A 14,840-nucleotide genomic window follows, 5' to 3' on the forward strand; every position below is an offset into this window, starting at 1 on the left:
AAAAAAAAAAAAAAAAAAAAAAAAAAAGAAAGGTTTAAAAGTAATAAGGTAAAGTTCAGAAACTTGCTAAAACTAGGATTAACCTAAAAAACAGAAAGAAGGGTAAAAAAGAAATTAACTAAAATAGAAAACAAAATGAAATGTTCACTCTTTGAAAACTTTAGGAAAATAAACAAAAGTGCTGATAGCTAAAAATATGAACAAAGGCACAAATAAATAGCATTGGGAAAGAAAAAGAATGATAGGTAGAGACATAGAGATAGATATATAAAATTTTTAAATATTGTAAAAATATTTACCAAATAATATTTTTAATTTTTTAAATTTATATTTTTTTCTTAAAAACTATAAAAATTAAAGAAAAAATAGAAAGTCTGAACAAATCTTTGATTATTTATAATTCTTTTGACTTGGAAATTTAAAATTTTTACTATAAGAAAAATAAATAGTTCTATAGGCAATTACTTCAAATTTTTCAATGAATAGATTATTTCAATATTTTATTAATTCTTTCAGGAACTAAGAAATGAGGTAAGATTTACAAACTTATTTGATTACGTTATAACCTTACTATCAAATTCAGAAAGGTTAATATGGAATAGGGAAATTACAGGTCCATCTCCCTCCTTAAAATCAACCCAAAAGCCTTTCAAAAATGAAGCTATCATAACATTAAACATAATTAACAGTCTATACCAGCCTCTGTTGAATTCATTTTGGCCCAAAATGGAAGAGTATTTTGATGTATTATAAATATAAGACTGTAATTCACTACAAAAAACCTTTACAAGAAGAAGACTATATGCTTATTAACAGATTCATTAAATTTAACACTCGTCTATGTTTGAAAGGAAAAAAAAAACTGTCACCAAACTAAGATCAAAAGGGAAATTTCTTGATCCACTAAGAGAAACACATTGTCTTAAATCTGCACTTTTCAATATGGCAGCCACTAACCACCATATCACATGGAGATGTGTATAGAGGATTTCAATGTCTTACTATAAAAAAATGCCAGATGTTTCATTAATAATTTTACTTTGATTACATGGAAACTACTATAATGGATGAGGTGGATTAAATTATAATTTTTTTACTTTTAAATAAGACTACTAGGAAAATTTTATTATGTCTCTCATATTATATTGCCGCTATACTGAACAGTAAAAAGAAGCATTTTCTTTAAAATCCAGAAAAGGTAAGGATTCCTAATTATTATTACTCCTTCCAACAGCCTTAAATTTAAGAAATAATACAGTAAGCAAAGGAAAGAGAATGATAACTTGAAAGAAGAAAATCATTATTACAGATGATATTGCTAAATTTATGAAAAACCCAAAAGAGTCTACATTATTAGAGTAGTAATACAAAAAGTAAGTAAGGAAGTAGCCTGTAAAATCAATATATATATATAAATTGATTATAGTTCCAAAGATAGCACAAATTGAAACTGTAATTCTGGAAAGTATCACTTATAATAGCATAAACTAATAATGCCAGAGTTAAACTAAACAAACTATGGCAAGATCATAAGAGCCTGTTTTATTATTATATTTCACAAGTAAATACATCTTACATATATGTATGTGCTTTCTCTAGTATGTATAAAATATGACATAGTAAGGTTTTAAAGAATTATTATAAAGTATTCTTCTTCAAATATAATCAGAAGAATTAAAAGATACCAACAAGTAGTTGCTTAGCTGTGAATATATATTTAATGTTAATCTTAATTAATAAGGGTAGCATCATCACCTGGGAAGGGCTAGAAATTTAAAATTTTGTGCCTTATACTCTACTTACAAAACCAGAACATCTGGGAATGTGGCCCAAAGTTGTGGACTTCAACAGCTTCCTAGGTGAACTACAATAAAACACACTAAACACAATAAAGAAACACAATAAAGTTTGAGATAAATATAGGAATATAGGAGATGTCTTTTATTTTAATACAGCAATAATACTGGAAAGGGAAATAGACAGATAAGTGAGGAAGTCACAGCTACTACAAAAATTATTGACCACCGGATTGCTTATATTTGTTTTGTACTTTTTGTAAATCATAATTGAATTCACTGTCATATTTCAAAGGGGCGTCACTCTTGTACTCAGAAAATAGTAGTCATGCATAAGAAACCATGCAAGAATAAAAGGTGTGTGTGTGTGGTGTATGTGTCTGAATGTGTGTATATGAATGTGTGCATACATGTGCACCATGCAATATTTTGATATATTCTGGGACAGTTTTCAATTTGTGACTTACTTCTGCCTTACTAATGAATTAAGCATTTTCCTAAGCTACTATTTGTTAAGGATCTTTTCATACTACTCTTGCCCAATCTACCTATTAGTGTAGACAAGAAGGCTTTTTCTGTGTGCTTCTCATAGACTCTCGTAACCAGTGTAACTAAACGTCCTGATTTCTCAATTACTGGCCAATGGGATCTTACCACTGAAAAGGACGGTAAAAAAGAGTCAGCTATCTTTGATGCTGTAATGATTTGTTCTGGACATCATGTATACCCCAACATACCAAGAGAGTCCTTCCCAGGTAAGCCTGCCATGTATGTATCTGACAAGCCTGAATATATTGATGACTAGTCACCTCAACTCCGCTACACTGGTGACCAAGTTTCCAGCACATGAGTGTTGTAATCGAACTGTGTCCAAACCAGGACAGTCTCTTTCAGAAAAAAAAAAAAAGAAAGAAAGAAAGGAAAAAAAAGGAAGTATAAACAAGTTAAATTAAAATATATTTTGGGGTATGTCTAATATATTTGAAGCTCTAAAAGTCCATATTTTGGGGTCTGTACTTACACACGAGCTGACTGCTGTTAAAGTACTTTATTTTATTTCTTAGTGGAAATCAAATTGATTCGTATGTTTCCCACTTTTCACTCAGGACTAACAGATTTTAAAGGCAAATGCTTCCACAGCAGGGACTATAAGGAACCAGGAATATGGAAGGGGAAGCGCGTCCTGGTGATTGGCTTGGGGAACTCAGGCTGTGACATTGCTGCAGAACTCAGCCACACAGCTGAGCAGGTACTGTGACTCATCTACACAGGGGACTGCCTTATTGGGACAGAAACCCTTGCGATCACTTGATATGGGGTGGAAGAAAGGGTGGGGTACTTGATAGAAAAACTAAGTAGCAGGATGTGTACAATAGCTTGAGTGAGTCATATTTCTTCAGCCAGTGGCTCCCCAAAAGGCTGACAGCTAAGGGATTGCATTCCTACTGGCAGCACTTCCAAGATGTAGAGTATTACATCATTCCAAAGTGGACATTTGGGAAGCATATTACAATGTCCACTGCAAATCTCACCACTTTCATTATTGATTTGGTATTTGAAGGTCATGATCAGCTCCAGAAGTGGATCTTGGGTGATGAGCCGGGTCTGGGATGATGGCTATCCTTGGGATATGGTGTTTGTCACTCGATTTCAAACCTTCTTAAAGAACAACTTACCAACAGCAATCTCTGACTGGTGGTACGTGAAACAGATGAATGCAAGATTCAAGCATGAGAACTATGGATTGATGCCTTTGAATGGGTAATGTAGACTTAAATGCCATGTACCACCTGACTTTCACTTCAGGGTCAACAACTCTTAATGTGTGTTGTAACTCCAAGGCAAATCAAAATATTGGTGTAGTAATCAGATCTCATATGTCAGAAAATAAAGAACTGCAAATATTAGGGATTTCCACACATCCTCTTTATCAGAATTGCACAGCCAGAAAGTTAATAATATTTAAGCAATGAAATCCTACAGTAATGATAATATTAGTAAGCCTGTGCTAATCATTTAATATGTGTCAGAGTTTTATCAAGTCCAGACAAAGGCTCTGATGTGCATTAACTCATTTTATTCTCATAACAACTCTAAAGAGGGTTCTATTAATATCCCTATATTACAAGTGAGAAAATTGAGGTTCAATGTAGTTAATAACTCTACCAAAGTCTCAAAGCCAACAAGTGGAAACAGCCTCCAAAACCACCACTGAGTGTAGCCTTCCATAGCTCAGCTAGTAGAGTGGAGCACTGTAGACTGCACAAAACCAACCCAGATCTACTTATTCCTGAGCCCCTTGTTCTTAGCTACTTGCTCTGGTACCTTACATTTAGTATCAAACTGAAATTCAGCAAGGTGAGAGAACTTTCCCTGCACTAGATTCTCATCATATACCCTTAGTGGATTCCTTTGAACTTCAGCCACGAGTCTTGCATCTTTGGTTTTCTTCTCATTTTCTCCTGTAACTTCTCAAGCTTAACACATGGTATAAACTGACTTTGATATGAGGTGCAAAATCCAAACCGTTTCCATCAAAGTGAATTCAGTATTTCAGGGAATGTAAATTAAGCATTTGTTATGTACCAGGTTCAGTGTTAAGCTTTGTGGATACAGCAAAAATAAGAAACTAGTATAAATCCTACCCTCATGGAACCTACCTTCTAAGCATAGAATTGGGAAACAGACAATAAAAATAGCAGACGAGCGTGTGGTGATGTGTGCTATGGAGAAGAAAACACAGGAGGTAAAGGCGATGGCAAGTGTCACCAGGGTAATTTTCAAGAGCCCCTTAGAGTGGGTCTCAGGAAGAAGACTCAAGCAAAGCCCTAAAGGAGAACAGGAAATGAGGCATGAGGACGTCCATGGAGGCTGGTCCACTGGAAACAGCCAGAGGATCACATTTTTGAGAGCATGGCTGGCATGGTCAGCAGCAGGGATGGGCTTCTCCTCCTGCAGAATAAAGAGAAAGAGAACATCAGGAGAGCAACCAGAGATAGGACAATAGCCAGAAGAAGTATAAGGAGTCTGGTTTTTCCTCTGACAGTGACAGGAAGCCACCAGCATCTGAGCTCATTAGTGACAAGATCTAAGTTAACAATGGACACTCTAGCTCCCATGATCATCATCCAATGTAGGGAAGTGGGCCAGAGGCAGAAGTAAAGAGCCACTTAAGAAACTGTTGCTAAGGGGCTGAGGATTTAGCTCAGTGGCACAGCGCCTGCTCGGCAAATGCGAGGTCGTGAGTTTGATCCCCGGTGCAAAAAAAAAATCAAACAAACAAAAAAAGAAGCTATTCTTAAAAAAAGATCTCAGATAACAGAGGATAGTGGTTTAGACTAGGACTATTAACAGCGATTGGTCAGAAGTGGGCAGGTTCTGAACACAACCTAAATAGGATAAAGGATGTGAGAGTAAAAAGGGGATCAAAGATATCTTCAAGTTTTTTTTCACCTGAGCAAGAATGGAGTTGACATTTACTGAGGTATAGAAACCATGGGAAAAGGAGGCATTTAGTTTTAAACAGATCAGAATTGGAATGCCTATTAGATATTCAGGTAGAAAAATATTGAGTGGCAGTGGGACCTAGAAAACAGAAATAAGTTTAAATTTGGTGAGATCTTATGAAGAATGAATTTAGGTGGAGAAGGCAGAAGGTTGAGGGCTGAGCCCTCGGGCACACCATGGTTTAGAGGTAAGGTGGAGATAAAATCAGCAATGGATACTGAGAAGGAGTAGCCAGGTAGGTAGAAATGAGACTAAGAAGGTGGCAACCTGCAAGCAAGATAAAGCTAGTACTCTGAAGGGCAGGAAACCATCAGCAGTGTGCAGTGCTCGGAGTAAGCAGACTAAACTGATAAACGAGTGGACCATTTAACCTGACAAAGGCAATTTCAGAGTGCTGGTATGAGTGGAAAGACCACTGGCAATGGGTTTAAAATAAGGGGCAGGTAACAAATGCAGTCAGTTACACCATTTCTCCAACCAGGACTCCAACCAGTCTTATCCTCTGGCTCTGTCTCCTCCCCAATGGACTCTACCTCTGACTTCCTTTCACAGCTCCCATGTCCATATGCATAAAAAAATAGCACAGTAAACCTTCCCTTCAATATTGTTCACATTCATCCCTAAGTTCACATTGATGTAGATATATTAGAGATAAAAAATCCCATAACATAGTCAAAAGCTCTCTTTTCAAATTTCCAGTGGCCAAAGCTACAAACCGGCATCCTCCTCCTCTTTCTGACCTCAATAAAATTCCTACGTGTTTCCTCCCTCACCTGAGTTGTGCTGTTGCCTGCCTGGGACTCCAAATTCATCCCTCTATGACAGTCCATCTGCTACAGCTTTCCCACCTTTTGGTTCCTTCATCTTATTTGATTTGCTTTATATTACAAGTGAGCAGTTTGGAGTATACTGTAATAAAAATAGCAGCTAATATTTTAGCACCATGTATGTGCTATAGACTGTAGCATTTTTCATATTATTTGGGCCTCCCAATGTCCTGAGGTATTTATAAATGTTATTACTATTCCAAATGAGAAAATGAGGCAATTGTATCGAGGTTCACAAGTTCACAAGTCATAGCAAACAAAAAAATTCAAGTACCGGGTACTCTTACATTAGTATTTTTTCCTGATACAGGCTTTATTAGGGGAATGGGCATGGGTATTTATTTTGAGATTTATGGAGATTTCTCTATGGAAGAAAAGAGAAACACTATAGAAACTCTACAAAAGGTCTACAAAGAGCAAGTTCTTCACAGTACTGTTTCAATTCAGTTTGTTCTTCAACTATATTGATAGCACTCCATGGCTCAGGAAAAAACTTCTTGGGTAATTGTTGCCTTCCTTATCAATGTATATATGAACCAGTAAGACAAAGGGGAAATTTACTGCCCTAATGACCGTGTCTGTTGCCCACACAGAACCCTGAGGAAAGAGCCCGTGTTCAATGATGAGCTCCCAGCTCGCATCCTGTGTGGCACCGTGTCCATCAAGCCTAATGTGAAGAAGTTCACAGAGACTGCAGCCATTTTTGAGGATGGAACCATGTTTGAGGGCATTGACTGTGTCATCTTTGCAACAGGATACAGCTATGCCTACCCCTTCCTTGATGAGTCCATCATCAAAAGCAGAAACAATGAGATCACCTTGTTTAAAGGCATCTTCCCTCCTCAACTAGAGAAGTCAACCTTTGCTGTGATTGGCTTTGTCCAGTCTCTTGGGGCTGCCATCCCAACAACTGACCTCCAGGCCCGCTGGGCAGCACAAGTAATAAAAGGTAGGTAGACAAAGAAGTTCACTGATGGATGGCAGTGAGAATGCCTTTGAGTGTGTGTGAGAAAAATAATGTTAATTATAAGGATCCCATCCAATCTTTATACTCTATAATTCTATGTTCTTGGGTGCTATATTTTATAAGCAATTTAAAATTCATCATTTTGGATTATTCTATGCAATAGTAAGATGTTATAAAGGAGTTTTTCCACTATATTTCTTTAGAGCTTATAATTACCCAAGACCATTCATTAGACTTTAGAATTCTTGGTCTTCCAGAGTTCTTGGAATTAAGTGCATGACAACTTTATAAAATTGTGGTATCAAAACTCAGTAGAATTACGTTGCTTGAATGGTTAATGAAAGATGTTTTCAAGCCAGTGTCCAGTAAATTTCAGATATCTACAGGCATGGATAATATGATTTCTGAGATGGTAATGGCTTTTCTGCTACTATCTTCTTCCTTGCCATGGTTAGTTAAGAACAAGCAATGGATGATTAGAGGTGGGAAACAGGTGTGGCAGATGAGTAGTTTCTAAGATGTACTGGTAGAAGTACTGGCTTCCTATATTTTAAAGGGAAAAAGGACACAAGAACTAGAATGGGGTCAGACAAGGAAGAGAGTCAACATCCTCCAGCAACGAGTAATAGAATCAGACTCACATGAAAATTTGAATCTACGTTGGAATTTGAATCTACATTGGAATTTGGAATTCCAATCATTGGAATTTGATCAAAATTTGAATCTCCAATTCTGAACACAGTTGGACCATAAGACCAAGTGGTGTCACAACTAAGGAAAAAAAATAGAGATGCCAAAGTTTGTTATGCAAATTTTAATTGAAGTTAGAATTACAAAACTTGTGGATGAGGGCATCTTAGGAGGCTTGATACTTTGGAAGTCATATACTTAATTAAGGCTTCCAGTCCTACTGTGACTTGATGAGGCTTGAAAATGTTTTTTTACATGGGAACTTAGAACCTGCAGCTCCACATCCATCTGTCCCACAAGGCTGCCCTTCCATTCTGATTAGTCCTATAGGTCAGTGATCTCCCTGAGTCTCCTTTACTTCTTTCCATGCAGACAGATGTGTGTTGCTGGCTCAGTGATGCTGCTCACCAGCAGCCAGAGGTGATGGCATGGATTCCTCTCAGAGCTCCACTCAGGGTGCAAGTCCAGAGGGACTGGGATTAAAGAAGTGTGGCACAGTCACTCTATGAAAGCAAGAATAATAACTTGAGCTCTGAAAAAAGGAAACAAGGCAATTGATAGGGGATTGATATACAAAGCAAAGGCTCAGGCTCAGGGGAAATGGGACACAAAGCAAATAACCTTGTTTTGGAGAACCAGTGTACCCAGACAGAAGGGCCAGTTACAGGCAACCCAATGATAGTAGCTGAACATGCTTTTTTTCCTCCCAATCTTTTCTCTTGCTCAAGGATAGCACAGGGTCCGAGGTCCAGAACTAGGCCATATTTACCAAAACTGTTCAGTGACCCTCCCTGTAAGGATTGCACGAATGCGGAATTAAGCAAGTCATCCTAGGGCTTTAGGCAATCATATCTACACAAGATCTTCTGATCTCATTCAGAGTAATTTCAAGATTGCCAAGGAAGTCTTGCTGAATTTGACATATCTTTGAGTACAAAAACACAGTTCTGTCTGTTTTCTGAGAACTCTGTAAACCTATGTGAACCTGAAATCCTCAGGATGATCCCCAATCAGCTTTGTCTCTGGGACTCTCTTCTATCCTTTGTGACTAGTAAACAATCTGTATTCTCAGTCATATTCCACAGTTGTTGGAACTCTAGAGATGTGGAGCTTCACCAAATTCTTCATTTCATCTGCTGGAAATTCTCTTTTCTAGCAAAGCAAAATTATTTCCTATGACATTTTTTCTTTCTTAAAATTAAAAAACATTTTTTACCAATTTACCTCTATTTGGCTATATTCATTAGATAGCTTCTTACACGTATGATGGGGAAATTAGGTTATAACCCTAGAAACTGATATTAAACATCAGATAATCGATCTAGGAGCAAAATTTTTAAACTATTCAGGTAATGATTTTTAATTTTTGAGACACGTACCAGTTCAGAGATGACTCATGTAACTACTAATCATGGTATGTTGACTTGACTGGATTAGTAAAATGCTTCTGAGTATATCTGGGTGAATCAGGGAGGTAAGAGGTTGGGTACTACATGTGCTCCTTGGCATTTCTTCACTCTCCCCTTCTTTGCTTCTCGGGACTGTCATGAACAAGGCATCTTTGCATTGCCACACCTTTCCACCATGACATTCCTGCCATGGAGTCAGATGACCATGGACTGAATTCCCTGAAACCATGAGCCCAATTAAATCTCTCTTCCTTTAAATTGTGGGTATCAGGTATTTTCTTAGTGATGGGAAAATTGGCTAAGACAACTATGAATGAGTTTTATGTGTGTCTCAGAATAATTTCCCCAAGATTTTATTTTTCTGAACAGTGTCCAAAAATTGTAAGTACCATTGTGTTTCATAACTCCTTTGAAAGGAAAAGTGGCAGGCTATTTCTGTGCTAGATTCTTTAACCGTTACCATATCTTTCCTCTTTTTAAGGAACTTGTGTTTTGCCTCCTGTGAAAGATATGATGGATGATATTGATGGGAAAATGGGGAAAAATCGCAAATGGTAAGAGCATCCAGTGCAGTGGTGTCTTAGTTACGTTTTTCTCATTGCTGAGACAAAATACTTGACATCCAAAATTAAGGAGGGGCAGGTTTATTTAGTCCACAGTTTGTGGAGGTTTCCATCCATACTTGGCTGGCTCCAAGGGAGAGTGGTGCATGGCAGAGGGCAACCATTCATGGCAGTGGAAGACAGCAAAAGCAACAAGAGCAAAAAGGAGAAAGCAGTGGCAAGCACTGCTTGCCATTACATGTATGTAAACTATCTGTCCCAGGGTGGTGTAGCACTCACACCCACAATCCCAGCATTGGAATATGGAGCAATCAAAAATCTAGAATAGAAGCCCACCTCATGACTGCATGAGGATTTGGGGGCACATGCAGACACAAACCATAACAAGTGGTCTAATATTTGCATAGGAAAATCAGAATTTGTGACTACTTGGAATTGTTTTTGTCTTAAATGATTTTTAGTGAAATCATTAATATGATAGCTATGAGCTGCATTCTTTCACTTAAGAAATATAAGTGAAGATATAGTTTTAGCCTGACATAGTATTATTTTTGTGTGTGTGTTTGTTTGTCTGTTTTTTTGGTACTGGGAACTGAACTCAGGACCTCACATTTGCCAGGCAGGCACTGTGCCACTGAGCTACATCCCCAGCCCCATATTGTCTTTTTATATGCAAGATGCTGAGAAAATAGTAGAACTAAGGCTCTGTATTATATACTCAGTTTTATCTTTCCATGTCTTATGCAGAAGATCAGAAATCAAAATATATGATGAATATTTTAAGTACTCAAAGAAATTATTACACTGAAAGACACATTTTATAATTAATTCCCCTCAAAATATTCCCCCTTCATTCAGACACACATATTCCATTTTTCTTGCCACTTTTGGAAGCAGTTCTGGAAGTCCTCTTTCATGTCTTTACAAGGTATAATAAAAATATGGTGACTGCTACTGCTGAATGTCATCAGAAAGAAAGGCAGGCTCGTAAAAACGCAGTGGTGTTCCCTTATCCACCTTATTCAAGATACCTGGAACTGTGTGACTTTTGGCTCTTCCTCAAAATCAAAAAGACCATGAAAGTAAATGTTTTGAATCAATTCAGGAACTCAAAGCAATCACAACAGCACAACTAAAGACATTCATTGAAGAGGACTCCCAGAACTTCTCCAGAAAGAGGCCAGAACAATGGGATAAATCTGTTCAAAGGGAAGGGGAGTATTCTGAGAGGGATTAATGGCAATGAACCTTTTACTGCAATAAATTGTAAAAATTTAAAAATTCACTGTATTTTTATTATACCTCTTATCACAGCAAAGGGACCCATAAATTAGTAGAAATCAGAGGAGTCTGAGAATATATAGCTGTGGAATTGTATTCTCTGGCCCATAAAGGCTTTAAAATGTAGGTGGTACTTCTAACAGATGCCTATACTGAAAATGACTCAGCAGCATGCACATGAATCTGGAGTGCTGGACTGCATTCCTAGCTCTGTCACTGATTAGCCCAAAGGCCATGAACAATTAACTTCTGAACAAATAACCTCACTTGAGCAAGGGACAATGATATATTTCTTAATGGAGATAAAAATACTGTTCTCAACTGTTCTGCAGCATCAGACAGTTTCCAGATGAGGTCAGTATGAAAGTTCTAAGAAGTATCTACAGAGTTCAGGATACACAAGGAGTATTTTCCTTACTAATCCAAAGTTTTGACAGTGATTTCCACTGATAAAAAATATATGATGATTTCCCCCTTCTTTAACTACACAAAATTTGCTTATTCATCATGCTTCTTCCTCCCCACTTCTAGGTTTGGCCAAAGTGAGACCATACAGACGGATTACATTGTTTATATGGATGAACTGGCCTCCTTCATTGGTGCAAAGCCCAACATCTTGTGGCTGTTTCTCACAGATCCCCTGTTGGCTGTGGAAGTTTTCTTCGGCCCTTGCAGCCCCTACCAGTTTAGGCTGGTGGGCCCAGGGAAGTGGTCAGGAGCCAGAAATGCCATTCTGACCCAGTGGGACCGGACATTGAAACCTACAAGGACACGAATTGTTGGGGACCTTCAGAAGCCTTATATATTCTTCCATCTATTCAAGCTCCTTACTATTTCTATTCTATTCATTGCTCTTTTCCTTATGTTGATCTAATTATCATTCCATAATTTCCAGAAACTCCTATAATCAATGTCCTAATAATTACCTCTGAGTGTAAAATTCATGATTTTTATTATTCATTTTTGCATGTTATTCTTATAAAAATAATTATATGCATGTATACCTATGTTAGTTACTTTTCTCTTGTTGCTCAGAAAAAATACCCAATACCCAGTGTTAAAGGGGGAAAGGTTTATTTAGCTCACACTTTGTGGAGGTTTCCGTCCATAATCAGTTGGCTCCAAGGCAGGGTGGCACATGGCAGAGGGGCAATATTTCATAGCGGCAGAAGATCCCAAAAGAAACAAGAGCAGAAGGGAAGGGAGCCAGCCTCTTTTCCTCCCCTATACTGCATGCAGACTACCAGCTCTAAAGCTGGTATAGCACTCACAACCCCAATCCCAGCACCAGAAAATGAACCAATCACAAACTCTAGATTCAGCCACCTCTGAAAAGGCCGGCCCCCCCCCCATGACTACGTGAGGCTTTGGAAGGACATCTAGACATAAATCACATTCTGCCCCTGACCCCTCAAAGACTCATGTATATCCCTTTATGCAAAAGGTATTTAGTCCAAGAGTTGCCAGGGTCCTAACTTATTCAGCACTGCTGATAAGTCCAAGTCCAAAGTCTCCTCTGAGATTTAAGGCAAACTCTTAGCTGTGAGCCCCTGTACAAATGAAAACAAAGTTAAACACTTTCAACATTCAGTGGCACAAGATAGATATTTCCACTGCAAATGTTAAAACAGAGGGATACAAAGGAATGGAACCAAAACAAGTCCAAAATCCAGCAGAGCAAACATTAAATCTTGCAGTTCCATGTGCAGCATCCCAGGAAATCTGTGGCAAGTTGTGAGCTCCAAAGGGCTTGGTGGCTCCACCCCCATGGCACTTCCAGTGGTAATAGTTCCCAGGGCTTCTCTCTTGGGCCCACATTGCTCCCTCCCTGTAGCTTTCCTTAGATGATCAACCTTCCTGGATTTTCCAAAATTTGGGGTCATCACTACATGTTTGGCTTCACACTAACAGCTTCACACATTACCCTCTCAAGGGTACACTTCCTGGCCTCCCAAGAAGTCTTCTGAAATCTAGGTGGAAGCCTTCGTAACCTGATAACTATTGCATTCTACATGTGTCTAAAACCAGCATGACGTTGATGATGCAAAGATCTGCTGCCAGCTGGAGCAGTAGCCAGGCTTTTCTCTGTCTTGGCTACAGGGATCAAATGCCTGGATTGCTGATCAATCTTAGCACAATTCCAAGGATCGGAATTAGCTACTGCCATTCTGGACCGTGTTGTTCTACAGCTTTCATTTCAAAGCAAATCGTTTACTCTTGCAATTTTGAGGCTGCAAATGATGGAGACTTGCTGCTCCTTCTGATGCCCTCAGGCCATCTTTTCTATTCTCCTGTTCCCTTTCAGCAATCAAGATCACCTCTGCTCTATCTTTGCAATCCATAGCTTTACTGGAATTTTCTTTCTGGCCAAACTCACAACCTTTAAAATCATTCTGCTGGGCTCTTTGCTCTTGATTCTCAATATAGATCTGGCTAAAAGCCCCCACCAATAGCCATGCCACTGTCTCAACATTTGACTGCCTTGAAATTTCTTCTTCCAGATTAGTCTGCTGTCCTTAATCTCAGTCTTGGGCAAAGTCTCTGGACACTAGCAAAATGCAGGCAAACTTTCTGCCAAGCTATAACACACATCATGTAGAGTCCAACAGCCAATGTAGACCTTCTTCCCAGCAGAAACCTCCCAAGCCTAGTCTTTTCCAACAAGATTTCTCTTACCTTCTGGTTGTCTGAGCTCTGACCAGAATCTCACATACAGAGCAGCCTAAGGTATTCTAGCTCTACTTTTTCAGTCAGTATCTCTGAATCTTTCCAATATCTTCCTAAAAATCATTCCCAAAGGCTCTTGAACCACATGGTCAGGTATAGTCACAGTAATGATTCCACTTTTAGTACCAAATTCTGTGTTAGTTACTTTTCTCTAGTTGCTGAGACAAAAATACCCAACACACAATGTCAAAGGAGGAAAAGTTTATTTAGCTTACAGTTTGTGAAGGTTTCAGTCCAGAATCAATTGGCGCAAAAGTAGGGTGGTATGTCAGAAGGGCAACGTTCACAGTGGCAGAAGATACCAAAAGCAATAAGATCAAAAAGGAGGAAGTAAGCCTCTTCTTCCCTTATATTATATGCACCTACCCTAGGGCAGGTGTAGCACTGATTTCATGGTGTATTAAATATATTCATGCTTTCCAGTGTACAGATCTTCAAAGATATAAAACTAGAAAGACATCTCATCATACTGGTGGCTCACAGACCAGGGATTTTTATGGTGATAAATTTTTCTTTTAGACTTAGATATCTACCTTTCTCTTTTTTATGTTCCAACCATTTGTGATAAAAGGCACATATCATAAGAAGTGGCCAGCGTGAGATACACATCACAAGAGGTACATATCACAAGAGATGGCCAGCATGAGACCACTAGCTGAATGATATTTTTTTAAAGTTTATGTGATGTATAAGTCATGTGTCACTATACTTAGAGATGGTCAGGCACTGAGCAGTACAGGCAATGTCACACACTAAAATTTAAAGGCTAGACATTGAAAATTGATAAGATAACGTCTATAGACAGGTGCATCCTTCTTCAATGGCATCCTATTACAGGATAACAAGTTCTGTAAATATTTCTTTATGTCATTTATTATCCTGTAATTAGATAAAGATGACTGACTAAAAAGCTATTCTGTACTAAGATGGACATTAAAAAGTGTTTCAAAGATAATAATGTCATCATGAATGTCATGCTAAAATATTACATGGCCCTTGATCTTAAATTTTCTCTGTAAACTTTATAATTGTTAGCTGTTAATATTCTGCAGGAATTCAACTAGACAACCATG

At 38.1% G+C, this 14,840-nt stretch overlaps 1 protein-coding gene across 1 annotated transcript in view; it reads left to right on the top strand.

Moving 5' to 3' along the window:
• LOC102021518 (dimethylaniline monooxygenase [N-oxide-forming] 3) overlaps positions 1–12,047 on the top strand; it is a 17,733-nt gene extending 5,686 nt beyond the window's left edge. Inside the window, exons 4-9 of the mRNA XM_005374830.2 lie at positions 2,389–2,551; positions 2,903–3,045; positions 3,358–3,557; positions 6,724–7,079; positions 9,678–9,750; positions 11,572–12,047. Coding sequence (XP_005374887.1) covers positions 2,389–2,551; positions 2,903–3,045; positions 3,358–3,557; positions 6,724–7,079; positions 9,678–9,750; positions 11,572–11,914 — 1,278 coding nt within the window. The 3' untranslated portion in view covers positions 11,915–12,047. The remainder of the gene's footprint in view (positions 1–2,388; positions 2,552–2,902; positions 3,046–3,357; positions 3,558–6,723; positions 7,080–9,677; positions 9,751–11,571) is intronic.
• The last annotated feature ends 2,793 nt before the right edge of the window (positions 12,048–14,840 follow it).

Source organism: Chinchilla lanigera, unplaced genomic scaffold, assembly GCF_000276665.1.
Source record: "Chinchilla lanigera isolate Chin_1 unplaced genomic scaffold, ChiLan1.0 scaffold00005, whole genome shotgun sequence".
Taxonomy (NCBI): Eukaryota; Metazoa; Chordata; class Mammalia; order Rodentia; family Chinchillidae; genus Chinchilla; species Chinchilla lanigera.